This window comes from Micropterus salmoides, unplaced genomic scaffold (assembly GCF_014851395.1).
Source record: "Micropterus salmoides isolate LMB-PRFRI ecotype aquatic unplaced genomic scaffold, ASM1485139v1 Ms_hic_scaffold_8, whole genome shotgun sequence".
In the NCBI taxonomy this organism is placed as follows: domain Eukaryota; kingdom Metazoa; phylum Chordata; class Actinopteri; order Centrarchiformes; family Centrarchidae; genus Micropterus; species Micropterus salmoides.
In genome coordinates this window covers 37,007,645-37,034,619 of record NW_024044570.1, presented here as the reverse complement: position 1 = coordinate 37,034,619, position 26,975 = coordinate 37,007,645, and the positions used below count along the sequence as shown (strand labels likewise).

Here is a 26,975-nt window from a genome sequence, read left to right as displayed (position 1 = left end):
GTTTTTTAAAAATCCTTCTGAGATCTGGGGCTTTTCAAAAAACATCTGGGGCTATAGCCCCGGATGCCCAGGGCTAACAACGCCGCTGGCTGGTAACAGAGCCCGACAAGAACCCGCAAATCTAGTTCCACACTACAGTCTAGGATTACACTTGTGACAACTGCTCTCTCTTTTCACGCTTCAGTAGGAAGGTTTCGTAATTTCGACACTTCTGATAGTCTGAAGGCACCAGTCCGTCTGCAGCTCCTAGCAACAGAGCGTTCAGTTTATCCACCTCTAAAGGCAGTAATTAAGACAAAGTTAAGAACTTTAAATTGATTCAGTTACTCACCAACAAGCCAGTTGTTACTTTTGGCTAATTCAGTAGCTAACGCAATTTAAATTTAACGTAACATTTGGTAGTGTAACATTTAACAATATTAGCTAGGTAGTGTTAGGCTAATAATAGCGAAATGCTAAGCATTTAGCTAGCTAACGTAGCGGCCGTTCGGAGCGCCATTGAAAAAGCAAGTCATAATATTTGGAGAAGAAAATTAATCCAAGTGTGGCTTTAACTATGAGTAGTTAACAGGTGAGCGCAGCTGAACAGCCTAAATCCTAGTGTCATAGTGAGCGATGTGGAGGACCTGAAGTTACAGTATCAAATAGTGTAACTAGTGAAACGTAAGTTTCACCAGTAAGAAAAACGCAACACTAACAATGACAGTAATTTATTCAGATCAAGTAAGGTGTCAATACCGATCCAGTGATGGAGGTAACGTTAGTATTTAGAACTAGTACTTGTGAAAATTCTGAAAATAGTAGAAATGCTGTCAGAATTACTCAAGAGTCCCGGGTGATATCTTCACATTGCTTGTTTTGATCAACCAATAGTTGAAAATACAAATTATTAAAAATGATTTCAAATCAATCAAAATTTAAGGACCAGAACCATGACATGTTTTTGCATGAAATATTACTTAAACTATTATAAAAATATTATTAATTTCAGCTTTACTTGTGTCTATGTATAAAATATATAGGTAGTTTAATTTATAACGAAAGATCATTTATAAGCTCTTTCTATGTTTTTATGCAAACATTTAATTTGTAAAATAACTAGGAACTAAAGCTGTCAAATGTAAAATGTTCAGTATTTCCTCAAATGTGTAGTTGAGTAAATTTACTTAGTTACATTTACTAACCCTAAGTTTTAATAACTTCATAGACCAGTTTCTGTCAGAATTCCTGACTAACATCTGTATATTTCACTAATGAATGGCTGACAGGTGCCTTTTATGCTGGCGGGATGAATACCCATTTGACAGAGCTGAACACAGCACAGAGCAGACAGGAGTATATTGATGCTGATGACTGTTCTTCAAAAGAGGACAATAATGTCAACCCAGGCCCTGCAGGGACTCCTCTATGGACAGGCCCCCCTTCAGATGTCAGTCTGCCTGGAGTAGCTCCCCATCATCACCAGTATATTATCCAGCCAGGGATGGTGGACCCTCTTAGCTTAAGGTATAATGTTCATTCACACACTCAACAATTTAGAGATGTTTTTTCTTTCATTATTTGGACACTTAGAAAATCTTCTCTTTTCTTGTTTCTCTGTCAGCCGTTCACAAAATGACTCGTGCCATTTCTTGTGATTCCATTTGGGCTGTACTGGTGTACAAATCTCCTGACCTTACCATATGTTTGAAAAAAATGTGCAAGGAATACGTGTACTGTATTTATCTTTCACATGTTTTCACATAAACAGTTGATGTAAATTTTGAGTTGCAGGTTCCCCTATCCGTGTCAGTCCACTCACTGTCAACTGAATTATCCAGACTACCTTCTGGAGCCCCAGTCCAGTCAGTATCACCTCCTCACTGAGTAAGTCCTCATTCATTTTATAGCGTATAGGTTGTGTTCCACTGTACCATGTTGGAGTGACACATAATGTTAGTTACCAGTAAATATGGTGTCTCCAGCAAGTGAAAAAAACTCTTGGACTACAACTATATATACTTTTGCGTCATCTGGTGGTGGTATTAAGAATGACACAGGGACACTGACATGAATTGGTTGAAACCATCATATAATGCAACCCTTTTCACTGGGATTATTTTATTTGTCTACAAACCAAACATGTCATCAGGATAATTAGAAAATTGCTATTATCACATAAAAGTCCTACACACAGTCCCTTCGATTTGGGGACTTCTACAAACTTAGTCAAAATTATGAACAGAATCTCTTAGAGGGGGGGAACAAGTATTTGATACACTAATGATTATATCATGCAATAAAATGCAAATTAATTATTTAAAAAAAATACAATGTGGTTTTCTGGGTTTTTGTTTTAGATTCCGTCTCTCACAGTTGTAGTGTACCTATGATAAAAATTACAGACCTCTACATGCTTTGTAAGTAAGAAAACCTGCAAAATCAGCAGTGTATCAAATACTTGTTCTCCCCACTGTATATTGCAGAGGCAGCAACAGTGTCATGAATAATTGGTGGTCTGAGCTATGCCTGAGTATGTACAGTCCTGTGCTTGTGGGATATGATGTGTTTGGAAAAGTTTGTAAAGTGACTTGAGTCTTGGTTTCCTCAGCCCTGTGCCTGGTCCACCAGACAGCAGCCTTCACAGCTCAGGTTCTGCTCATTGGTTTACTAATGAACCCATCCTCTGCAGCATGATGCCAGTGAGTATTCACAATCATTTAACTATATTAATACAGAATGTATACATTGCATATTTGTTTTGTGTGTGAGTATGTCTTCTGTGTTTTTAGGGGGATTTACATGCCCCTGTATCCAGTATCTGTGTACCACAGGCCGTGGACCATCAGCAGTTTCAAGAGGGACTGACTGAATTTACATCCCACATCCCACAGCATGTAAGTGCTACCATCAGCACAAAGGAAAACAGCTCTTCCTTTCAACATGAAAAACAATAGATCTCATGAAGTTTAGTGGCATTCTGTTTCCATTTATTTCTATAGGGAGGTATAATTTATGCCCCTCAGATTGGTTTCCTAAGCAGACTGAATATCCTGAAAGGGATGTAGGCCCAGCCCTGGTATATATGTATGCCCAAGTATAGTATAAAAATAAGTCTGTAGACTATAGTTTGTAAATTGAGGCGAAGGCTTACAGAGGTTTTTTATCATGCTAAGCAGCATAAATATGATCTATGTCATAAGCTTGGATGTTCAGTCTGTGACAGAAGATGTGTAGAGTGTCTGCTGTCCTGATGTCAGTGGGGAGATGGTTCCAGCAGTCGTGTTATTGGCAGTGGCTAATTGGCAGTAGCAGAGCATAGTGGACGGGCTGGGGTGTATGATTCTGAGTACTTAAAATGAGCTCTACCTTTAAAAGAAGGTGTATTATATTTTATATTAGAACTTATGGACTAATCGATAATCGAGCAGTTGTTAAAGTCTTCCCCTCATCTGTGTAGGTGATGTGTAATGTAAGTGGAGGTGGACAGGTTGTGCTCGTCAACCCCTGTGAGCCAGGACCTGTGTTCCTTACCCTGAAATCTGCCCCAACACATACAGATGACGGCCCAACTGCGGGTGAAGGTGAGGACGTTTGCATAGGTTACATATTAGTTTCAGTTTAGTTTTGTGCCAGACTTGTGTCTGTCCAGAGGACAAGAAATGATTGGACAGTCAACTGGAGGTGTGGCACAATATATCTATATCTATCTTTTATATTATAAATAGCAACTAAAACACTATAACTAAAAGCATGGCTGAACGTGAAAGGAACACTCCACGGTGGAGGAATTACTACCAAAGAGGGGAACGACGTCAGGAGTGTGGAAATTGATTTGGTTCCAAAAGATCAGATGTAGAACAAACCACGGTAATAACTAAGAAGTCCAACAACAAAAGGGAGCAATACAACAAACTTGTTCACCACCTCAAGAAGAAGCATGTGGTTCACAACAATGAGGGCCAAAAATCGTGCGAGGAGAGCTTAACAGCTACTGTGATTTTTCAGTATTTGTCGTCAAGAATATCAACATCGCACAAATACCCTGAAATATCGCCTTCCACTACCGTAAGCCCCCGTTTTGTGCTTGGCTTTATTCTCATGCTGCTCACTTCAAACAATGTAATGCAGTTTATCATTCTGCTTTAAGCTTCATTACAGGAGATCCTAATATTATCTGAAAAGGGTTGCTCCGACTCATCACTAGCAACAAGAAGAAAATGGCATTCTATAATTTTTTTCTGCAAAAGCTGCCTCAGTATGTCACTTGTCTTCTCACATTTAAACCACTGCTCAGTGACCAGATTTCAGCAATGGTTAACTACAGTTACCCCTCGTGTAAATATTAATCTTGCCCAGATTGCCTTCTAATATTTTGCAAATGGAATGAATTACAGAATTTTTGTCCTTTGTGTAGTTGCCCTAGGGCAGTGATTCTCAACCAGGGCTACTTGTACCCCAGGGGGTACTTCTGAAGGTGCCAGGGGGTATGTGGGAAAAGTTATGATCTGATAATATATCCACATATTTGTGTGTAGGAAAAAAATCAACGCACATGTAAGATTACAAATGTGTGTAGTTATTGTAAAAATAACCTACCAACTATTGTAGTCTGCACATTACATGCCTCAGCTTTCCACCAACCTGAGTCAAATGTAATTTTATTTAGAAAGGCAGAAATCCTAGTTAGAAAAAAGTCAACTACAGTAAATGAAACAATGGTTGAAACAATCAGTTTTTGCCACTCCAAGTAGGAAAGTGAAGTCCTTTTGAGCGCCTTGTGTTGTCCCACCTAAAATCCATCACAGACCCACTCCTGGACCCCCTGCAATTTGCCTACAGAGCCAACAGGTCTGTAGACGATTAGCAGTAAACTTGGTCCTTCACGTCATTCCCCAGCACCTGGACTCACCAGGATCCTGTTTGTGGATTTCAGCTCTGCTTTCAACACCATCATCCTGGCCCTGCTGCAGGACAAGCTCTCCCAGCTGAGCGTGCCTGACTCCACCTGCAGGTGGATCAAAGACTTCCTGACGGACAGTAAGCAGCACGTGATGCTGGGAAAACATGTCTCTGACTCCAGGACCATCAGGACCGGTTCCCCTCAAGGCTGTGTTCTTCCCCACTTCTCTTCTCCCTGTACACCAACAGCTGCACCTCCAGTCACCAGTCTGTCAAGCTCCTGAAGTTTGCGGATGACACCACCCTCATTGGGCTCATCTCACGTGGGTCCGCCTACATGTGGGACATCGACCATCTGGTGACCTGGTGCAGCCAGAACAGTTAGGAGCTCAACGCTCAGAAGACAGTGGAGATGGTCGTGGATTTTAAGCAAGAAGGCCCAGCAGAGGATGTACTTCCTGCCAAAGACAATGATGGCGCACTTCTACACGGCCATCATTGAGTCCATCCTCACCTCCTCCATCAGCATCTAGTACGCTGCTGCCACTGCCAGGGACAAGGGCAGACTGCAGCATATCATTCGCTCTGCAGAGAAGGTGATTGGTTGTCACCTTCCATCTCTTCAGGACCTGTACGCCTCGAGGACACTGAGCAGGAAAGATTGCAGCTGACCCCTCCCACCCCGGACACAAACTATTTCACACTCTCCTCTGGCAGGAGGCTGCCGTCCATCAGGACCAAACCCTCTCACCACAACAGTTTCTTTCCGATAGCAGTGGGCTTCCTCAACAAGGCCCGGGTCCCCACTGTCACTGACTCTCATGCCCCCCCTCCACAAACACACACACGCTCATACACACTCCTGACCCCACACTTTACTCCAACTCTCAACTGTGCTTTATGCTCATGTTGTGAACTTTTGCACATATTTGTCAGCATTGTATTATAGTATTATTTGTAATTTTTGTATACTTGTACATTTATGAGCTCCTTACTTTTCCTTAGGCAAATTCCTCGTATGTAAAAATGTACCTGGCAATAAAACTGATTCTGATTCTGAAAAATGCAAACGTGGGCACAAATGCCATTAAGCCATCCCATCTATCAAGGGGTGAGAAAGGGGTACTTGGGCCCATCTGATAGGTCTTTGGGGGTACGCCGGGCAAAAAAGTTTGGGAACCACTGCCCTAGGGGGTGACATATCGCTGTGTATTGGTGAGATGCAAAAGAGTTTTAGATGGAGTGAGAGGAGATGACACGGTGAGCGTTGTGTAATCTCGTGAGACTTGGTGCAATTCAAACATGGCAGCGCGCAGCTAAACAAACATTTCATTAAACAAACAATCTGCCAATTTTAAGCGAATTAACAAACAAGAGCAGTCAAATCGCACTGGAGGACCTCGAGGACGAGTGTTTGGAGGACCTCGAAGTTTACATTGACCAGTGTTTTCATCGAGTGGTCATGGGGAAATCAAAAAGAAACCGCACTGAAGACTCACCTGGAGCATCACCTGGAGCAGTCTCCTCACAAGGTGCAGATTTCACAGAAATCCTGGATTCAATAGACAAGAAATTGTCTAGCTTTGATGCCCGATTATCTCTGGTGGAAGTACTTCACAAAGAGTTTCAGGCTCTGCGGGAATCCCTGGAGTCTCAGTCAGAAACAGGTGGTTGAGCTCGCGGCGGAAAACAAGGTCCTCAAAGGTTCGGTTAAATCCCTCACGGAGGGAATGACGCGGCTCTCGGCAGACAATAAAAACATTAGAGAAGCAATCATCCATCTCCAGGCTCGTAGTATGCGGGATAATCTGGTCATTTCAATGCAATGTATACAATCTGGTCAGGCGGATGAAGCCCCAGAGGAGACCGTTAAAAGCTTCATCCAAAATCAACTGAAGCTCCTGGCCGAGACCGTGAAGAACATCAGCTTCCACCGGGTGCACCGCCCGGGAGGACGGCGACAGGAGAACCAGAGACCCAGGCCCATCGTCGCGAAGTTTGAACACTTCAAGCAGAAGGAACTGGTTAAAGGCCGCGGCAGGGAGCTGAGAGGGACCAACTTCAGCGTTAATGACCAGTTTCCCCGGGAGATCCTGGACCGACGCCGAGTCCTGTTCCCAATAAGAAAGAAGCTTATTGGAGAAGGATCACGGGCTGTCATCGCGGTGGATAAACTTTACGTTGATGGCCAGCTGTACCGCGACAGAGACACCACTCCTTGGCTCTACTAAGAACCAAATCCAGCAACAGGTGAACTGTATCACTATGCGATAATTTTTTCCCCTCTCAGTTAATTACTCCGTGACATATGGTAGGTTAATAGTTATAAAATACAGTGCACGTCTCAACAGCCTATACTGTGGTTATCTGACTAGACTGTCCGATAATGTTTTGTGTATTTTCCTCTGTTTTTTGTTTCACTGTTTCTTTCTTTTGTTAATGTTGCTCTTCCTCCGCCGTTTACACGTCGATCAGCTGCGCAATTTTCATACTGTTTAATTCACAAACAGTCGGGCACACCGCTAGCACACACACGCAGGCGCATACAACATGAACACATAGACACACACATACAGGCGCATACAACACACAATGATACAACACGCACACTGCACACACTAGCCTACACCACATCCCTTAGTTGAATGATGACCACACTTAAAATCACCTCTTGGAATGTACGCGGAGTTGGTTCAAGGGAAAAGAGATTAAAATTTTTTAACCATCTATATAATCTGCAAGCAGACATTGTCCTACTACAGGAGACTCATTTACCCAAGACAGCAGATAAACTAACCTCACCACAGTTTCCTCACTCGTACTCAGCCTGTTATAACTCAAAACAAAGGGGTGTCACCATTATGGTAAATAGAAAAACACACTTCAATCATAATACCACTACTATGATCCAGAGGGTCGATTCATTATTGTTAACATTTCGATTCAAAATACTCGTTTATGCATTGCTAACATCTATGGCCAAAATGTTGACGACCCCTCCTTTTTTCATGCTTTCTTCAACTCACTCTCTGCTCACTCAGACACAGCTCTTATATTAGGAGGGGACTTCAACATGGTATGTAATCCAGCAGTTGACAGGCTCAGTACGGCAGGTGGTCACCGTATTTGGAAATCAACAGACATCCTTAAACAATACATGAGCGATTTTGGTCTTTGCGATGTTTGGCGTTCTCACCACCCCACTCTTATATACCTTCTTTTCACCAGTCCACCACTCATATTCTCGCCTTGACTATTTTTTGGTTAGCAGCTCAATTATGACATTTCCAATACTCAGATTCACCCTATCACTATCAGTGATCATGCACCGGTTTCTATCACTCTTACTAAAAAAAGGGTCACACGGCCAACTAGAAGTTGGAGATTTAATGCATCATTGCTTAAAGACCTAGATTTTATAAGTTACTTCAAAAAGGAGTGGGCTATATTATGGAAACTAATGACCTGCCAGGAACCTCGCCATGTCTTCTTTGGGAGGCAGCAAAAGCAGTCATGAGAGGTAAAATAATCTCCTATTCATCATACAAAAAAAGAAAGAGAGATCTTGTGAATTAGAGCTAGAACAAAAAATAAAAACATTAGAAACTACCCTTGCTACCTCCCCACAGGAACGCATGCTGAATGATCTGAGAAAATCAAAACTTGAATTAAATGAAATTATTAATAAAAAGACCCAATTTCAGTTGCAAAGACTACGCTTGGAGAACTTTGAACATGGCAATAAATCCGGCAGATTCTTAGCCAGCCAATTGAAATTGAATAAAGAAAAAATAACTATTTCTTCCTTAAAGGACTCAGCTGGGAATCTGACTTATAACCCAGAAGAAATCAACAATGCATTCAGAGATTATTATAAAAACTTATATACATCACAAATTGACCCATCTAGCTCTAACATCGATGCATTTCTGAACAATAAAGATTTGCCAAGGTTAGATGATGAACAGATCAGGGCTCTGGATTCACCTGTTTCAATGGCTGAACTCCAGGAAGCTCTCTTACATATGCCAAATAATAAAGCCCCTGGGCCAGATGGTTTTCCCACTGAACTCTATAAGGAATTCTGGGAAATACTTGCGCCCACATTCTATAGGATGGTTATACAAATTAGGGGTACTTGCATGTTGCCTCCAACAATGAATTCTGCTAATATCAGCCTGCTCCTTAAACCAGACAAAGACCCCACACTCCCATCCAGTTATCGCCCAATATCACTTATTAACGCAGATCTTAAAATCATCTAGCATCACCTAGCAAGAAGGCTAGAGAAGGTCACTCCTGGTATAATACACTCTGACCAAACAGGATTTATTAAGGGCAGGCACTCCACCAACAATACACGCAGGCTACTTATACGTAACGTAACGTAACGTAATAGACTATGCTACTATTCATAACCTGGAAACTACAGTTGTTTCTTTAGATAAAGTAAGAGTAAATTGTAAATTTCTATTCGCTACTTTTCATAGATTGGATTAAAATCTTATACAGTTCCCCAAGAGCTTCTGTCAAAACAAATGATCATACTTCTCCATGCTTTAGTCTCCAGAGGGGTACCAGGCAGGGTTGCCCACTCTCTCCCTCGCTATTTGCTATTTTTATAGAACCGCTAGCAGCTGCTATCAGACAAAATAATAATATTAAAGGAATTCAAACAGAAAATATACACCACAAGATAAGCCTTTATGCAGATGATGTATTACTTTTCCTCCTAAACTCACAAACTTCTCTTTCTGAGACAATCACACTTATAGATAAATTCTCATCCATCTCAGACTACTCCATTAACTGGAGTAAATCCATAGTTTTACCTGTAAAGTGTGATTTCCAGAGTATATCTACCACACCGCTAAAGTCTGGGAATATTAAATATCTGGGTGTCAATATTTCCTCCAGGCTGTCAGAACTGACATGGCTAAACTACACGCCTTTTCTTAAATCAGTAGAGGATGACCTTGTACGGTGGACATCATTACCTATATCACTCATGGGAAGAGTCTCCACCATAAAAATGATGGTCCTACCTAAAATCAATTACCTGTTTTAAATGTTACCCACCAAACCCTCTGCTGTCTGGTTTAAATCTCTGGACTCAAACATCTCAAAATTTTTGTGGAAAAATAAACCCCCACGAATCAGTCTAAAAACTATGCAAAAAGCAAAAGACTGTGGTGGTTTAGAACTGCCAAATTTTTATCATTACTTCCTGTCCAATAGACTACAATATATCTCAAAATGGATCAATCAGAGCCCCCTGGACCACTCATGGATGGACATAGAACAAACATTCTGTAAGGAAATTAAAATTTCCGATATGCCATTCATCAGTTCCAGCATCAAACGTCATACCTGCTTTAAAAGCATTAACATAAGCACTTCCTTGGCAGCTTGGTGGGAACTTCTCAAAATATCTGGGTCTTCACCTATCCCATGCAGATTTACCCCAATCTGGAATAATCCTGACATCCTGCAAAATAAGAAAACACTAAATTCCCCACTGTGGTTTGACAAAGAGCATGTAATGCAAGGTAGTAACTTTATTCCATTCCAGGATCTAGTGGCCTCGGGGGATGGGGGCGGTTTGCGCCGGCTGGCATCTCTCCTGTGCAGCGCATTACTTGGCTGTTGTGTGCCGCTAGATTGGTAGCGGGGTAGTGTTGGTTGGCTCACCTGTAGGTCGTTATTGGCCTGTGTGCATGCTGTGTATCCTGATAATTACATTTCGGTTCTCTGAGGGGTCTGGCAACTGGTTGTTGGAGGGGTGGGGAACCAGGAAGAAGGGGTTGACGGGGTGGTGGGTGCGGGCTGGTCCTTTTTGAGCTGGTCTCCTCTGGATTTTAGTGCCCGGACTGGATGCTTGGTAGTTGGTGTGGGGATCCTGTGTGTGGAGGGATTGTGCTTTGGGGTGTGTCGATGGTTGCTTCGCAGTCGCGTCGCGGCCCTCTGGATTGTGGTCGTGTTGAGTCCTAGGGGGGCTGGGTGCATCTGCTTTTTTTTTCTGACTTTTTCTGTGTGTGGGATGCTTCGCTGCTAGGGAGGGAAAGGCGGGGGGGTGGGGGTCTTCTGGCCTGACCTGGCCTGAGTGGCATTGCCTCCTGGGTGTGGGCTGACCTTCGGGTCTGGGCTGTTGGGCCGTTCTGTCCTTGGGCGGGGTCTTTGCTGCTCCGGACCTGCTCCCTTGTAGGGGGGGGTTGTGCCAGCTCCGATGGCCTGGTGGTGCTCGGAGTGCTCCTGATTGTGGGAGCGGTGAGGTGGGGGGATGGCAGTGGGGCTGGGGATTGTTGGACTTTGGGTTGGCTGCACTGACCTGCCTAGTCTTTTCGACTACTCAAAGCGCTTTTACACTACATCTGCATTCACCAGTCATTCATACACTGAGCCTAAGTGCTCAAACAGAAACTAGCATTCACACTCATTCATACACTGGCGGAACTGCCTGGGCCCGTCCTGGGGATGGAGGGGGGGTTGTCGCTGACTCTGGGGTGCTGCCAGTGCTAGAGGGGCTCTTGCTATAAGCCCTGGGCTGGAGGGACCTGAATGAATGATGGGGCCAGTCAGGAATCTGGTCTCCTAGCCTCCCTATGACCTCCTTCACCTTTCCCCCTTTGGTCATGTCTCACAACATACACCCTTAGGACCCTGGGGGGCGGGCAGCCTGCAGGGTGTTTGGGGGGTGGGGCTGCTTTATTGCGGCCTTGCACTTCTTCCTCCCTCACTGCCCGCCCCTCAATTTTAATTACACATTAGACACAGAGGGCTTGGGGGGTGGGAGGGGAACGATGGGAGGCTCCACTACCTGACAGTTGTGGGGTGCCTGTGTCACAACTACCCTCCAATTTTAGTTGCACCTTAGTTACCACACACCTTATCTTTACTCCACCATACAACACTTCACAATCCATGACATGCATCCAACACAAAACAATACATTTACAGAGGCAGGCAGAGGGGTTGAAGGAGTGGGGGAGATTCTCATTGGCCTCGTGTCCTACCCCTGGAGCCCCGGGCGTCGGGGGTGCTGTGGGGTTGGTGATGGCCGTGCCTGATCTGGGGTGGGCTGGGGGGGGTCAGGGACTGGGGACTCGGGCTTTTGGCCTTTGCTCATTTCTGGGCGGGTGCTGTGTCCCTGGGCCTGGGGGCCCGTTGTCTCCTCTCCTCGCCTGGGCCCTCTTTGGCAGAGGTGAGGCTCCCGCTGCTTCCCCCTGCCAGCTCTCTCACGGTGGGGGCATTCGGGAGTCTCTGGGGCGCATGGCCGGTGTTGTCGGGGTAGGTTTTGGTGCTCCTCCTTGGGGGTGCTTGACTGGGTGGGGCTGGGCCCCTGTCCGGGGATGAGATCGGCCTCGGGGGCTGCTGTCACTGCCTGCACTGTAGGGAGGGATGCCTCTGGCTGGGCTGGGGGGACCGTTGGCCTGGCTCTCCCACGTTGTCGCTCTCTGGCGGCAGGGAGCTTCCCGGCACGGCTTTCTGCTGTTCTTCCTTGGGGCGGGGTACAGCTTCCCCCGGGACATGCAGTCTGGGGTCCTTTGCGCTTTGGGGGGTCGCAGGGTGCCCTGGCTTCTGGGGGTGGGGGTCTCTGTGCGGGTTGATCCGATTGCGGTTTGTTTCTTGTTTTCATTTTTCTCTTAGTTGTCATTCTATGTCAGCTGTTTATTGCTGCTGTTCGGCTGGTTGTCTTTTACTATTATTATTATATTATTATTTATTGTTTGTTTTTGTTTGTGTTTGTTGTTGTTTTTCTCCTCCCCAAGCCCCCTCTCTGTTCTATTTCAGGTTTCATTGCTTTCTGCAATTGGTGTTTGCCACAGCTTTTCCCTGTTGTCCCCACCTTCCATCCCCCTTTCCCCCTTCTCTTACAGGTCTTGTCCTTTCTCTGTGCTGTCTGTTTGTGCCCCCCCATCCCCGTGTCTGCCCCCCTGTCCGGCCCGGTGACAAATCAATACATAATTAAATAAATAATACAGAATAAAACAGACAAAGGAGTATTTTAATACTCTCTTGTTAAAGTAAAATCTGTCTGGCACAATATGGTATCCAGGTGATTATACTCTATACCAGGCTGCTGGGCAGGACAGGTTTAAAAAAGAAAAAAAAAGAGATGCAAAAGAATCTCATGGGTTAAAAGCAAAAAGGCCATGCAAATCCTGTGTAAAGAAAAAAGCAGTGACTAGAGCTCAACAAGTGCTCAACACCGGAGCTCCCCAGGGCTGTGTGCTCAGCCCCCTCCTGTTCACGCTGTACACCCATGACTGCATCCCCCAACATGGAGAGAACTCTGTTGAAAAGTTTGCGGATGACACCACCATCATTGGCCGGATTTCAAACAAAGATGAGACTTCATATCGGGAGGAAATTCATAATCTTGCAGAGTGGTGCTCAGAGAACAACCTACTGCTCAACGTCAGCAAAACCAAGGAGCTGATCACTGATTTCAGGAAGAAGGAGATAAAGACACACACTCCTGTCTACATCAGTGGAGCTGAGGTGGAGCAGGTGAACAGTTTCAGGTTCCTGGGAATAAACATCATCTCACATCTCCAGGCTGCTGAAGAAAGCTCAGAAATGACTGTATTTCTTGAGGAAGCTTAAGAAGGCCAAATTCCTGTTAGCTTTTACAGAGGAGCAATAGAAAGCATCCTGACTGGCATGGGATGTGCACGGCCCAGGACCGGGGGCTCTGCAGCGGGTGATTAAAACTGCTCATAATTAACCCTAAATTATTTTTATTAAGGATTTTGGAAGTTTGGATAAGGAGGTAAAAAAAACATGGACAGCACCATTTTATAGAATAAGCCAAACTTGCATCAATATTAAAGACGCGTGAATACAAGAACTCTAAATTATGATTTTAATAGTGAAATATCTATTTAAAAGTAAATAAGACACTTTGACCCCTGCCTTTGTGCTAACTGCTGGTACTGTACTTTTTAAAATACATAGTATAGTTGGAAATACGGGGGCAGCTTCTCTAGTAAACCAAACTACCAGAACCGTAAATGCTTGAGACAAATTCGCCCTCAACCTGAAAAGGACCCTTGAAAGGGTGATCCAAAGAAAAGAGGTGAAAGAAGAGACAATCCATAGATGGCTCAACACTACTGTAAATGGCTCACCCAAATATTACAGCAGTAAAAGTTTTACATTTGTTGATGCATTTCAGTTTTTGTAGTGATCCTCTTTTCCTTTGTGTTCACCAGATGTGAGTGTACTAGGGACTCCCAGCCAGGTAGGGAAACAAAGGTTGTTCCATTTTGACCCAGAAATCAAATGTCTCTGTTGAACATTCACAGACTTCAGTAAATCGAACCTAGCTCCAACTTTACCACTGATTAATTCATTAATTGATTGATTAATAGATTGTTATCCATTTATTTAATCATTCATTGATATATAGCTTCCCCAGTACCACCAGACAACATGCCCCCAGTATGAGTCCAGAGATCAGACAGCCAACACCCAGCTTCAAGCCCTTTTAGCACGGTAAGTGGTTGGTGGCAAAAAGAAGCACTTACTGTCTCAACTTTGATGGGCGCCCTGAAGGACTATGTTGCAACCACTGCAGGTTTACAGCTGCACGGATTCTACACCTTTTTGTACCAAATAGTTATTTAGACACCATAATATATGAAAATAGGGCCCAGGTTTAAAAATACCAAAATTATCCTTTAAGAAAAGTACATTTTGATTCTGCTTATCGGGTCAAAAACTAATTTCACTTGCGCTAGTTTCAAATAAACAGTGTCCTGGGCATTGACGTTAAACTGCATCTGGGGCAGAGTGGGGAGGCTGTGCGTGGGGTAGGCTACACCCAGCTAACACCTATAAAATGTTACTGCTTCTCCATGCAGCTAGCGATGTGATAGCCTGGTTCAGTGTTGTCAGACCTCAGCGTCCACCACGTTTATAAGCATCATGTCCTTTTCCACCATAAAGGAAAGCCTCTGAGTTTTTGCCTCTGTACGCATCACTACAGCCTCTTATAGCTAACACTGACTCTTTTCCACTCTCAACTTGCACTGAAACGGTTGGGTGCTGACCTTTCAGGTGGTGCAACACTGACGTTGTACTGGATCTGTATTTTAAAATGGTGTTGCAGTATTTACATTGAGCCTTGTCCTCTTTTACAGTGTACAGTGTTTTGCCCTCTTCATCTTGCCCCATTTCCCACAGCAGAAATGGTACACAAATGTACATTTTCGGTTGTAATTTTAATCAGTTAACTTCTTAAAGAGGTGGTATTATGGTTTTTGGCTTTTTCCCTCTCCTTTATTGAGTTATATATCTTTTTTGTGCATGTACTAGGTTTGGAAAGTGAAAAAGCCCAAAGTCCAGCCCAAAGGGAGTTCCCATCTCCCACAGCAAGCTCTGCTCTGAACTGAAAATGGCTCGTTTGTAGTCCAGTCTTTACTTCCTTTCTTGTGACGTCACAATGAAAATACGTGTCATAACGCTCGTCAAGCGGCTACTCCAACACGCCCTCAAAAACACCGGGGGAAAAACAGTGAGCTGCACCACAGCTCTCCTCTCCCTACCAAACACTAGCTACCCTCCAGGCAGTCAGTGGACATAAAGTTGTTCCTGTGATGTAGAGACAGAGCTCAGTTAAAACTTCATGGATGAAAGATACTTTTGTTACAGATTATTAACTCACCACTCTGAAACTCTTGCTCCAGTCCATGTTGCCAACCTGGTCGGCAACATGTAGCCTACAGCTGAAACGAACCTGTGTTTACCGGCTTCTCACTGACCCGCCTTTCTCTGCTTCTGATTGGCTAGTAGTGCTTAACTAGGAACTGCGCATGTGCAACTCCCAACAAAGATCATTTAGAGACAAGATGCATCACTCCATAGCTAAAACAAAGCGTTCAATACACAGAATGAAAAGAGGAGCTGCAGCAATGTGCAGTATGACAAAAATATGGTGTTTTTTGAAAATGAAACCATGTAAGCCTGTTCTGGTACAACCCCTAAAGAAGAGTTTGAACCTGAAAATGAGCAGAATACCACCTCTTTAACAGCGATTAATCAATTTTCCAAGAATCATTACCATCCCTACACACTGCCTCAGTGCGTTGCATCAACACACATCTTTTGGATTATGATCTCTGTACATTGCCTATATTCTTTACAATTCAAACTGTGAACTTTTGTACATTCCATGGTCACTATTTTACACTTCACAAAACTGTACAGCCATTTTATAAGAAACTAAATATTTAGAAAAATATAGAAAAATAAATATTTTTAAATAAATATTTCAAATTGTATTATTATTTTCTGTTTATGACTTGCAGTACTTATTTTGCTTACTTTACTTTTTTTTATATCTTCTACTTACTATGTTTGATGTTGTTATACACCAAAAGACCAAGGCAAATTCCTTGTATGTGAAAATCTAGTTGGCCATAAACCTGATTCTGATTCCTTGTAGAACTGTTGGAACTTGTGAATCGAAGTCCAGGAAACCCTGCCACTGCACCAGATCCCAGTGCCTCAAACTGTGAGTAGCCGATCTTATTACTACTTTCATTTTGTGTTTTTTTTATAGCAGGATATAGTGTCAACCTCCTTCTGAGACATCATGCTCATCATCATCACATTTTTTTGTGGTCACCGAGAGTTGAAACTTTGGGAAAAACGCTGCGCTCGTCACTGTCACTTTTTACCCAGCCGTCCAATCACAGTAGAGGAGGGGCGGGACAAATAGCACACCGTAGCAACGGTTACTATCCTGGAACCGGGCATCGTCCTCTTGGACCAAACGGTGGAACTCGGCGAGTCCGTCCTCTCTCTCTACCTGCTTCAGCCTTCTCTCATACAGAGCAAGTACTCTGCTCTGTGTTGCCATTTTTACATCCAGTAAAGTTAGGTAGGTTATGTGTCATAGCAAACAAAGCAGGAGGAAAAAACGCTGCGCCTCAAAAACGCCCGCTAGCGCACCCTGCTGGGCATTTTCAAAAGAGCAGGTGGCGTTTTCAGCTGGTAAAAAATGCTTTGGTGGACACAGGGCCCAAAATATGACCATAAAACATTTTACTACAGACTGCCAACTCTGAGGGATATTTACTAAAGATTTTGAGCCCTTTTTATCCACTTAACAGTCAAAATGCCTTTGTTATTGTTTATTGACTGCACCAAGGTTTTGCGCTTTTAAAATAACCATAATAAAGTAGCACTACTGATAACTGCATGTTCGGTCGAATGCAGTATGCATTTTAAGGTGACCCTGCTCAGAGGTGCTAAATATGGGACAAATAGCTGCTGTACCTTATTTACATACAGCAGACTGACCACTGCAGCAGAATAAAATGTGTCTGGTATTTAACATCTGAGGAAAACAGCTTGTCAATCTGTCCCACTGTTTTATTGGACGCCCAGAAGATGAGAGACCATAGCCGGAGCCAAACAATGAGATAGACAGCAAGAGAGAGAGAAACACAAATTACAAGATGTTTAAAAGTGTAACCAGCTCCACTGATCTTTTTGTTTAGCTCAAATGATCAGGATATTTAATAATCCTCACATTGTATGTATATCCTACGGCATGAGTGCACGGTTGCATGTCCGAAAGTGTTTTCTCTTCAGAAAACACTTGTCCAGACATGCATAACTGCACTTTGTGCAAATTCAATCCGTTGTCACTACCCAACTTGTCACATATGAACATATGGACATGGTCAAGACCCATCGGCGTCAGTATGTAACACATTGGGGATCCCTTTAGCATCATAGTTCAACGCAGTGGGGGAAGCCCTGTAGTGTCAGTTTGTGACGGTAAAGTACTTTTTGTGCCTAGACCTAACCAAATTTCAACGTTTCACAACTTATAACGTGCCATTTCAAAATGGCAATGTTTCGCAGTGCTAGCGTTTTATTTTTAAAGTATATTGCATATTTATTGTTGCTAACTTTACCAGACGTTGCATATTTGTTGCTAACTTGACCGCGGAGCCCTAAGAAAACCGCTACTCATGGCGTTAGGAAGTGACTCCAAAGGGTCTTGACCAAGCGTCAGTATATGACAAGCTTCAGGCAGCTTTGTCAGACCAAGGAAGAGGCCTTCAGAAGTGGGGACAGATTCTTGTACAACCAGGCCAGAAACACAGTGACTACAGAGGTCAAAGCTGCAAAGAGATGCTACGCTGAAAAGCTAAATAACAGCTTTGCAGCCAACGACACTGCGTTGTTGTGGAGAAGCCTACGGACACTCACAAACTACAAGAGACCATCCCCCAACACTGCTGGTACTCAACAACTGGCAGACGCGCTGAAGCAGACAGCTGGCTCTCGGTGCGGTCAGAACAACCTGGAGCTTAACACACTCAAAACTGTGGAGATGACCGTGGACTTCAGGAGGAGCCCCCCCACTCTGCCCCCCATCACCATACTCAACAGCCCTGTGTCTGCTGTCGAATCCTTTAGGTTTCTGGGTTCCACCATATCCCAGGACCTGAAGTGGGAGCCCAACACTGCCACCATCAAGAAGGCCCAGCAGAGGGATGTACTTCCTGCGTCAGCTCAGGAAGCTCAACCTGCCTAAGGACCTGCTGATCCAGTTCTACACAGCCATCATCCAGTCTGGCACCTCCATCACTGTCTGGTTTAGATCTGCCACCAAAAAGACAGGAGCAGACTACAACGGACAGTCAGGACTGCAGAAAAAATAATCGGTGCCAACCTGCCCTCCATTCAGGACTTATACATTTCCAGAGTCAGGACAAACATCACTGCAGATCCATCTCACCCCAGACATAACCTGTTCGAGCTCCTCCCCTCTGGTAGGCGCTACAGAGCACTGTACGCCAAAACCAACAGACACAGAAGCAGTTTCTTCCCACAAGCCATCACTCTAATGAACAGCTGATTTCTGACTCACAGTGTCAGGAACAATTCCTGTGCAATAACCCAGTAACTCTGCCTCTAATCAGTCACCTGTTTACTGGTTTCCACTTATTATTTATTTATTCACCATTCTCTATTTCAGTACTGTTCATACTATTTGATTTGATTTGATATCTTTATTTTGAACATGTAAATAAAAATAATCAATTAAACAAAAAATGGTGGTAAAAAAAAAAGAACAACAAAGAAAAACTCCATACTTTCCAGTACTTAAAAACCTCAATTTACATGTGCAAAAAGGAGTAAAAAAAGTAAAACTTATGTACTCCTACCCCTTTATAGCCTTACTACCTTACTACTTAACTCTAAATAGATAATAAATCTCTAATCAATGAAAATATATATTCAAAAGTTCTATTCACATACAGATATTACCCATACACAACAATATTTATACATACTACAAATTCTTCAATATACTATGTCATATTGTATATACTGTATACCAATACACCTACCTCAGGTCAGAAGGTCATAGGTCTTATTTATTTTTTCCAGCATCCTTTGCACTATGCTCCATCACACTGTGTACATGTGTACATGTATGTGTATGTGTATCTGTATATAATATCCACCTTCAACATGTACATAATGAGAATAGTTTACTCTTGCATCCTTTGCACTCTGATTACTGCACTATTTGTCAATATGTCTGTATTGTTTTGTTCATAGAGTGTATATTAGTGTTCTATTCTTTATTATTATTTATTATTGTGTTATTGTATTATTGTATAAGTAAGCACATTGTGAGCAATGTACAATCCTGAGTCAAATTCCTCGTATGTGTACACATACCTGGCAATAAAGCTGATTCTGATTCTGATATCAGATGACCTGCAGCTGAGCCCCTGTCTGTGCTTTTGTGTGTTTGTCTCTTTCAGCTACTGTGAGTGTTTTGCCAATGGAGTGATGTGCAGCAACTGTGACTGCTCTAACTGCCACAACAATGCGGAGCATGAAATGAAGCGTCACAAGGCAATTAAGGTTTGTGATGCTTGTGGTAATCATGTTCACATCACAAATACACAAACACATGTATCTGTATGGCAGTTTAATGAAGTGCTTCACAGTGAGTCTTTAACATGTCTGGAAATATTTACAAAGAATAAATGAAGCCACTAATGACTAATGGAAAGCAGAAAACACTGATATATAAGATGACCAATCATAAAATTGGAAAATGGCAGACTGAGACCCCATTCAACTCAATGTACACAGTGAATAAATGAATAAATGACTCACCGGCAGAAATTATCTGAATGGTCAATCAACAGTAAGTACTAGATATGGTAAATGGTCTGTACTTGTATCGCTCCTTTCTAGTCAATCAAAGCACTTTACACTACATTTAATATTCACACACACACACCGATGGCACCGCTCCGGGAGCAATTTGGGGTTCAGTATCTTGCCCATCTGGACATGCAGACCTTCTGATTAGTGACGACCCGCTCTACCTCTAAGCGGCAGCCACCGTGACATATAAAGAAGTGAAAAAGAAAAAGAAAAAAATACATTATATTGATTACAGTGTGCAAGCAGTGAGCTGATAGTGTCACCATCCAGCTGTGGGATGGTACAGGATGGTTGACTGCTGTGTGAGCTGACTGCCAATCAGTCAGTAAGAGCTGAAACACATCGACTGTTGCTGGCTGCTGGTGTTTGAGCTGCTGTAGACAGTAAGATGTGAGTAGGGGTGACTGCATTGATTGTGTCTAATTGGTGCTCCAGCTCAGGTGATGGGTATCTGATTCATCAGCCTGTTACTGCTGTTACTGGAAAACTGGGGGGACATGTTGTCTCTCACTCTCTGATGTTTGTCTCAAACATACACTTTTGTCATTTGTAAGGACAGTGTATTGACTTACAATAACTTAATACAGGCTTAGCCATAACCACCACATGACAAACACAACTGTCACTCCAATTTTAATCTATTCCAGTGGTTCTCAAACTGAAGAGCGGGGCCCACTGGGGGGCTTAGAGCCCCCTCAGGGGGGTCGTGGATGTTGAGCGGATAAAGTAAAGTAGCATGAATATGATTCATGTGTTGACATAAAACAAAAAGGCTCTGATGCTAGCAAGGCTATTTTGCTAACCTCAGTGATGTTTCGCCCGTATTAAAGGGGCAATGTGTTGTTTTCAGCAGTCACTAGCAGTGCATTTTTTAAAATTGCAAGCAGGTGTGTGCTTGTATTCGTAAGTGTGCTCGAACTCATAAGCGAGCAGAATCCGACACACACAGACCGAAACACAGGGAGACAGCTCAGGTCAATTTCCACTGCAACGTTAAAGTAATTTTTATCAGCATGAGATTGAACTAATCCATGCTCGTTACATGACAATGTTACATTGACTCCATTTAGCTGACGTGTTATGTCAGCGTTAGCTCGCTTGCTGCTTTTTAATAACTATTTGTGTGTCTTTCACCGGAGGCTCAACCGTGTGAGCACAGCTAAATGTATTGGATTATAACGAAACAGTTAGTGAGCGAGACTGAATAATCTCTTGAGATTGTTGCCACACTTTTTAACAGTTAGGCCGCAGTAACATTACTGTAGTGAATGGGTCTTCTGCTGTGTTGCTGTCCGGCGCCGTTATGTTGCATTATTGTAGAAGTTACAGCGACTGAGCCGATGAAGCTGTGTTTTCACCTGACAGCCGTCTGATTGGTTTTTATCCTTACGTGGAGTCAGTGTTGAGCATGATATTTTAGCGGACTCCATCTCATTAGCTGTAGCATTGCTGTGTGTAAGGTGCAGAATATATAGAGTAGGCAAGAGGCTCGGGAGCAAGTGGATGGTTTTATGTCATGTTACAACCCCTGCACACACAGGCAATAAAAAGTGATTTATTTTACTACTTTTAAAACTACATAGCCCCTTTTGATGATTGATAATTAAAAAAAAACACATTTGCTGGGGTGTAACCTGACAACAGACAGAGTCTGTGTCTGGAACACCTTCACAGCGTGGCATCTAAAAGATATCTTGATGTTTTACCATCTCGACCGGCCCCTATAAATATGAAAAGGAGCAGCTCGCTAAAAATATCTTAGCACCTCAGATTAAGAGTGAGCCCAGTCACCAGAACAAAGTTCTACACCTCTTTGTCCCAGTCTCACTGTAAACAGAACATTATGAGCATCATTAAGAATTTGCTTGTTTCATTTTGAATATGTGTTCCTCTTATTTAGCTCAGCATATGCATATGTGTTTAATTACTTTTAGTATGTCTTCATAGTCAAAGGAACACTTGTGACTTTGATTACTTTTGAATTTGGGTCATTTTCTTTTGTAAAAAATTGAACAAGTAAGATAATGAAGAAATGAGCAGGAGCAACTGCAACAGGCTGCATGTACAGTCAGTGCATGTGCACTATTATAAGGATGCTCTGTGCAGTGGTAGTGGTAGTGTTTAGAGTTAGGACAGTAAAGGCTAATAAAACCACAATGTTGAGAGATGTATGATTTCTAACCCAAAATGTTCATTGGACGTGGCTGAGTGTCACAGCTGTGTCACGTCTTCCAATACCTACTGAAAGCATTTCAGTAGAACAACAGGAAAAGTAGTATATGTATATCATCGGTTATGGAATGTTAACAGTTTAATAATAATTTCCCTGTCCTTCTTGATGTAATCATTACTAGTGTTGTCATTATGGTAGTCATGTTTAGGTCGGAACCCAGATGCCTTCAGGTCTAAGATTGCTGGTGGGAAGTCAAGAGAGGTCAAAGGTTGGCACAACAAAGGCTGCAACTGTAAACGCTCCGGCTGCCTTAAGAACTACTGCGAGTGCTATGAGGTTTACAGACAGACAAACAGACACACACACACACACACACACACAAAGTGACCCAGATTTAATAAGCTGTTATAGAAATCATAAGGAAACCAAGTGGTAACTACAAGAGCTGAGTGCAGAAGCTGTTGTAGAAGTAAGTTAGGGCACCTTCAGACAGACATCAGCCCACTGGCAACACACTGCATTGGAGTGGGTGTGTTGGTAAGAGCTTGAAATACAAACCTGGAAGTCCATGCTCAGGGCTTATTACAAAGAAACAGTGCTTTATATACACTGGAGACAGTATTTTGTGAATTCTTGCTTGCAGTTTGATTGGCTAACACAGTGTAATACACCGCACTGCAGCAAAGGTTGAGCCATGATCAGCTTGACTTGAGTCTGCCATGATCTTTTGGACGACTTTGAAATAAATGAGGAGGATGCATATTTTGAGCAATGTTGTTGTGAATTTGAATGTGGCCTTATACTGCACATCTTGTAATAGCTCCCAGATGCTGGCTCCAACTAAGCGGAAACTTCTCGTACTAAGAACAAAATGACCTCCTCCTGTTTGTCTTGACTGACGGTCTCTCAGGCTTCTGTACTTAGTTTGGTAATTACCACTTTTTTGCCCAGCAGAGAATTACTGTAAGGTTAAATACAAATGGATTAATATGGAAGCATATAGACAGATTTTCTTTAGCATATCTGTTTCTTTTCTATTTTCTGTATGCTGGTGTTTAGTTACTGCAAATATAAAACAGTTTTATTCATTGCAGTCATTTTCACACACTTTTGTCAGTGTAAGGTCAAACAAGATATTTGGCTAATTGTATTTCTTTTGAAATGTGAGTTATACTGTTGTCTGTGTGCAGGCCAACATCATGTGTACCTCCAGCTGTAAATGTGTTGGCTGTAGAAACTACGATGACGGCTCAGAAACAGGCCTCAAAGAGAAGACTGTCAATGTCAAGGACAAGTGAGTCAGTCAAGTTTGACACAGTACATCATATTATGTCACAGCTGCGTCAGTGACACAGTGGCAGATTACTAAACCATATCACTGAAGATAAACCTGCTGCCATGTGGGAAGTAGAAACAGTGGGACTCATGCATAAACCATATGAGTGAATCTGTGAATCAAGAGTAGGGCTGGGCATCAAGAACTGGGGCCAAATAAATTTCAATTGTTTCAGCTTTATTTTTCAATGTATGTTTAATAAAAAAAGTACCATTAAAAAAGGTTAGAAGCTGTTTAGCTCGGCAAGATGAGAAAAGTGAGAAAAGTGCCATCGGTTGCTAGGTAACAGACAAAAACTGGTTAGTGTTGGATTGAGTATTTAGGATTTTTAACCTGAGATAAAATAGAATTATGATAAGATAAGATAGGATTCCTAAAGTTAGTTAGGATTTGCTTCTGTAATACCAAATTGGGAAAAATCTTAACTTAATCTTTCTGTAATACTAGTTCCAAATTAGAACCAGTTCCAAAATTCCAGTTCCAAAGGAATTGTTAAGAAATGTAAATTACAAACTCTGAGATGTTACTTCTGTCACTCTCCTCTCATTACAAACTCACTCATCAATGCCGTTTTTGGAACAAGCCACATTTCTTTGCTTTAGCATCACGTTCTCTGTAGACTGTAAATTAATTGGTTTGAATTTTTTGGAACACTGTTGCCATGTTGTCATTTTGGCAGGTTTCAGTGTTACAGTTAAAGTACAGTGAATTCAAAAATAACTATAGGATTATTATTGTATAATATTTAATAGTAACCAAATTCAACTGTATGAAATTAATTTACAGGTTCCATAAACTGTGTGTGAAAATAGAAATAATGAATTGCTGCCATATAAATAAAATTGAATTGGATTGTATTCTCCAAAACTCCAAGGGGCGTACAGACAAACATTCTGTGAAGAAGCAAGAACCAATTACATGGCTGCTATGCAGGGGAAAAATGTATTGGATTTTTTATGGACATACGTTATCCCCCTTATACAATGCCTGTAAAGTAACAAGTCAAGTATTTGTAAAAACAAATGTATTCTAATGAAGCCACTCCTGTAAACAATTTGATTCTGCTGATGTCACTTTAGGCGTGCACACCCTCGCAATGGGAACACTGCACTGAGCAGAAACAAAGCTTTACAGCGAGGCACTGTCCTCAATTACATCCCCAGGAGCACATTCACCACACACGCTCCAGCCATATACTGGCTTGGCACCTAGTCTTGTTTTCTTATGGAGATGTTTTACATTAGCAAGTAGATATTTTCTTCTAACTTCATATCCACCCTTTCTTTATCTCTGTCACAGTATGGCCCACTTTCTGCACTGCTAAATCTGTTACAGTAACAACTCCTGGTCTCTAATAGCAGCAGCCTCTGTGTTGTAAAGTATATTTAGCAATTTAGGGGCATCAAAGTTTACAACAAGTGTGTCTAGTTAGAGTGTGGTGAATCTAACTTTGAATGAAGAAAAACGTAATTGCCATTTAATGGTCATGTTTAACATGTCTGTGAAGGTTCTCAGTCATTCAGGTCATAGTTATCCAACAAAGGTTGAGGTCAAGGGCAACTGGACTTTGTAGAAGAAAAAACTAGAAGACGTTTTGTCCGTCATCCAAGAGACTTCTTCAGGAAACTCAGGGAAACTCAGCTATTTAACCTCTGGGATCATTAGCTCGGATCGTCAATACCGCTGGTTCGTCAGTGCTCCTGGCTGTGGTAACGACAGTCGTCATGGTCGTTAGAGCCACCCGTGGCCAAGTCTGAACGACCGTCTTCTAGCATCTTCAACCAAGTCCAGTTGCCCTGGACCTCAACCTTCGTTGGATATGTTTTAACATGCACCAGAGGAAGGGCCTTAGCCATCACGTTAATGTGTGTCTGTATTTGTGTTCAGATGGCCTGTATCGTGATAACCCCTGCTGTGGTGGAGGCTGTGTGTGGCTGTCTGCTGGCTCAGGCTGAGGGGGCTGAGAGAGAGGCCCAGAGCCGCGCCCAGGCTGAGCACATGGTCCTGGACGAGTTCGGACACTGTCTCACACAGATTGTCATGGCCATGTTCAAGTACAACACATACTGACAGAATTACACTGAGCTTAGGTTCATAGGATTGTGCTCCTGAGTGGAGTGAATTTCCAATATTTTAGTTTTATTGTTAATACCAGACAAACATTTATAAACAGCCGCACAGAGGTGTTTTTTTTTCTTTTCTTGCTGTTTGGGGTCTGTATGATTTCTTCAGAGTTAGTGTTCTGGTTCTGATTTAAATCTGGTGAGCATTCAACATTCAGAGGCAGTTCCAGTGTTTGTACCATAAATATTTCAAAGATTGTTCAAGGTGACTGCCTTCTGTAGCATATTTCAGTCTTTTAGACATAACAAGAAAATGAGTTGTCTAATCTATATATACAAATGAATGTAACAAATGTTCAAACTAACTAATTTAAAATACATTTTCTACTGTATTCAGTTTTGTTGTTAGATTTTTAAAGTGTATTTATTTATTTCCTTTTAGCTCAGCCTTGAGAATAATTCATGTATAGGCTGAACTGGTTCCATAATAAAAGTAATACTTTTGACATCTGCTGTTTCACTGGCTTCTGGCATTAAAGATACTTGAAGTAGAGAATCTTTGAGAATATTTGAGGTGGTTCTTTCATGGAGCAGATGTGGGATGAATAGTAGGAACCGCTACGTGTGTCATGAACACACATCCTGAGAGATTAAATATAGTCTGATTGTGTTAGACCACAGGGCTGAGTTTTAGAAATACTAAGGTCATGATTCTAAGTCCCCCTTCTTCAAAGAGAATGTTATTTATTTTCATTATTTAGATATGTTATTCCTTTTGTAAACAGTTCTGTTATATTGTATTTCCTAACATGAAGGTGTAATGCTGTTTTTAAAGATTCTCCACACTGCTTGGGAGAAAGGTCTTTTGGCAAAACAAAGAATCCCTTTTCTATGCTGTTTTGGTCTAAATGTAGTCAAATTTATACGACTCAAAGATGCACAAAAGGCACATTATTGCTTCTACAACTGATTACAATTCAAATTTAAGGGGTATGGTACAATACTGTGTACATCTATATATATATAGATGATAGTGTATGATATTGGATGTAAACTGTATTATAGATTAGACTACTAAGAAAGAATGTGCCGTCATTTCGTGAGAAACAGTCAGTGTTATTACACTGTAATCAATTCAGAGCATGCAGTGGACTCCCAAAGTCCCATATTTACTGCATTTCCTCTGCGGCTAGGGTACTCCCCTGGGTGTTAGCTGGCTCTGACTACCTCCTGGAAGTCCTACCAGGTGGGCTCTCTCATGTCTAAGGTGGAGGGTTTGCAAGGGCTCTGTGGGGCCCCGGCTCTT

At 42.4% G+C, this 26,975-nt stretch overlaps 1 protein-coding gene across 1 annotated transcript; it reads left to right on the top strand.

The window, feature by feature from the left end:
• The first annotated feature begins 203 nt into the window (after positions 1-203).
• LOC119893068 (protein lin-54 homolog) lies at positions 204-26,011 on the top strand. The gene is made up of 13 exons (XM_038704995.1): positions 204-663; positions 1,269-1,506; positions 1,774-1,866; positions 2,591-2,681; positions 2,772-2,876; positions 3,440-3,563; positions 14,097-14,125; positions 14,294-14,379; positions 16,331-16,399; positions 19,683-19,785; positions 22,469-22,606; positions 23,461-23,564; positions 25,494-26,011. The coding sequence occupies exons 2-13, from the start codon at positions 1,289-1,291 to the stop codon at positions 25,507-25,509; spliced, it is 1,176 nt and encodes a 391-aa protein (XP_038560923.1). The 5' UTR covers positions 204-663; positions 1,269-1,288; the 3' UTR covers positions 25,510-26,011.
• Positions 26,012-26,975: the final 964 nt, after the last annotated feature.

What these genes read in the sequence shown, in the direction of transcription:
- LOC119893068 (XM_038704995.1), top strand. Translation starts at nt 1,289, where the DNA reads ATGAATACCCATTTGACAGAGCTGAACACAGCACAGAGCAGACAGGAG. An exon ending in AGCGTCACAAGGCAATTAAG is followed by an intron (nt 19,786 to 22,468) that starts GTTTGTGATGCT and finishes TCATTATGGTAG; the next exon opens with TCATGTTTAGGTCGGAACCC. An exon ending in ACTACTGCGAGTGCTATGAG is followed by an intron (nt 22,607 to 23,460) that starts GTTTACAGACAG and finishes GTCTGTGTGCAG; the next exon opens with GCCAACATCATGTGTACCTC.